The sequence below is a fragment of the Berghia stephanieae genome, chromosome 4 (genome assembly GCF_034508935.2).
Source record: "Berghia stephanieae isolate SIO BIC M18660-M18661 chromosome 4, UCSD_Bste_1.3, whole genome shotgun sequence".
NCBI lineage: Eukaryota > Metazoa > Mollusca > Gastropoda > Nudibranchia > Aeolidiidae > Berghia > Berghia stephanieae.
This window is the reverse complement of record NC_088363.1, coordinates 93,431,131-93,433,630: the sequence shown is the minus strand read 5'-3', so window position 1 is coordinate 93,433,630 and position 2,500 is coordinate 93,431,131. Positions and strand designations below refer to the sequence as shown.

The window sequence follows — 2,500 nt, the reverse complement described above, 5'->3', positions numbered from 1 at the left end:
CCTTTTGGCGGAGCTCATGAACGACCCCAAATTCAGAGACCGGCGGTAAGTAGTGGCTTTGTGGTATGACACTGGGCATGTGATCTGCATGTCCCAGATTCGAGTAGCATTGTGGGTGACGTAAAGTTAAGTCCTTTGATAAAATTCTTTATTCACATTATATTCCCACCATACTCTGTGCAATTGACTACCTGGTCGGTATGCAACGTTTTCTGTCGAAAAAACAAGTAATATTGTAGCGTTTTACAAACGTCATATCTGGTCCACCATGTTCAGTGTTGCTGTTGTCTTGGGACCTCGTTAATTGCCTTGAACACATCAGTGGATAATGCGCTAAATACAAGATCACATGTTTGTTTTTGTTGGGTGTTTTTTTTTTTCACTGTCGAGTAAGTTAACACTCTATAATGTATGGATAGCGTTGATTAGGGCGTGAACATTGTTTATAAAAACAGATAACCCTGGACAACAAACAAAATAAGCTGTCTGGTATGTTTAATGGGAAGCGTTAAAAGGAATGCGATGAAAATTGCCCTTGACAGAAGGTATAAAATATTGTTTGATGTTTGAAGCAACGAACCAAAACATCCACATCCCATTAGCAGGAAATGAATATGCAGGTCTTCTTCTGTCGGACAGGCTTGGCTTGACCGTGGCGAATATACATCATGCCGAATCATCGAGGGCTTAAGGTTTAGAGAGGAGATTATTTTATGGGAAGCAATTTATTTTACAATTTAGCTTTATATAGCGCAATATACACTAGATGTGCTCAAAGCGCTTTACAAGGTGTCCCTGGTCAACAGCAACATTTAACATGTAGGACTGAACATGACGCCTGTTAGGCGATATTTCAATCAATTTTTCGGACAAAGACAACGCTGTTAACGGCCATGTACTTATTTTACACCTGAGTACGGTGAGAGAATGTGAGTAAAGAGCCTTTTCCAAGGACTCAACTATGCGCCAGCATATCACATTTTTTTAGACCTCCGTCACTACTTTCTCCTTCTGTAAAGAAAATCCGTATCATATAAAATCATATCGTACCAAAACATGAGCAGAGTATCTGTATTATTCCTTTAAATGATTCACAGGACATTTTGAACGTATTATGATGATTACATTTTTTTAGAAAATAACAATACATAGATCTAGACTTTTGATTGATGAAAAACATTGAAAACGTCAGACATTTAGATTTTAAAAGAAAAAAATCAATTAACGGAATTATTCCATTGCTAATTGAACTGTTCATGACACAGAAAGGCTGTTCGTTACGATCATACATCACAATATTACGAGAGCCTTCCTTTCCTCATCAACAATTTCTCTTATAAATAAGATTGATTTTAATTGTTGTCGTCTTGATACAGAAGACTTCTTGTGTTGGGCCAAAACTCCATTGATAATGAATGTGTAAAAAAGAGTGTATATATATAGCAGTCTTTAGAAATAAGAATTATAATGCCGTATTTTTTTTTTAAAACACTATTTAAAAAAAAATTGTCCAGAAAACTCGTCCTTCAAATGATATCGATCGATTCATGGAAGTCCCAGGTCATTTTAATCGGTCGATGTTTGAAGGACGCGTTGTGTGGCCAACATTTCAAAAATGTGTTGTTGTTTTTTTTTTTTGTTTTTTTTTTTTAATAATACGACTGTAAAAAATCTTATTTCTTACCGTTGATTATGACCTACACGCCTCAAATGATGGAATGATTGGCTGGTTTCGATTCTAAAACCTAAAGTTGTCGTTTTTGGTGTCAAACACGGATTTCATAATTTACATGCTTTATCGAGGGCGAAAGTCGTTGGTTCTCAAAAACTAAAAGTCTTTCATTTCTGGCCATTTCTACTTTTAAAACTAATAAATAGAGGTGCCTAAATGAGTCAATAAAATGGAGATAAAGATAAAGGGAGTAAATCTGACTCATGAATGAACAACACAAAACAAACCACGTTTCGGCCCTTGGCCTTTATCAAGTAAACACAGATTACTTATATATTTATATTAGATTGTCATAATAATATAGGCGAAAATTTGTAAATGTGTGTGTGTGCGCGCGCGCGCGTGTGTGTGTGTGTGTTTGTGTGTGCAATGGAAGAGAGAAAGAGAGATGAAAAACTATATATTATATTTCAAGAATAAGGTAGGGGGATGGGGGAGGAGGGGGGGGGGGGTAATTGAAGAATACTAGACAGCAATAGTGTTATTAGTGGTCCCCTACCTCCGCTGTGAAGATATTGAAAAAAATTTAATAAAAATTAATTTAAATAAAAGAGAGAGAGAGAGAGAGAGAGAGAGAGAGAGAGAGAGAGAGAGAGGGAGAGAGAGAGAGAGAAAAAGAGAGAGAGAGAGAGAGAGAGAGAGAGAGAGAGAGAGAGAGTTTGTAGTTGAACGGCGGCCATGTCAAGGTATTCAGCGACATTGACTCAATGCGCGTTACAACGGTTTACTCAGGGTTTAGCCACTCTCTGCCAAAACGATTTGAAGTGG

General features: G+C 37.0%; 1 protein-coding gene across 1 annotated transcript in view; it reads left to right on the top strand.

Annotated features, from left to right (window-relative positions):
- LOC144971592 (uncharacterized) overlaps positions 1–2,500 on the top strand; it is a 156,792-nt gene that overhangs the window by 108,255 nt on the left and 46,037 nt on the right. Inside the window, exon 5 of the mRNA XM_078912659.1 lies at positions 1–45. This exon is cut by the window's left edge and continues 91 nt beyond it. Coding sequence (XP_078768785.1) covers positions 1–45 — 45 coding nt within the window. The remainder of the gene's footprint in view (positions 46–2,500) is intronic.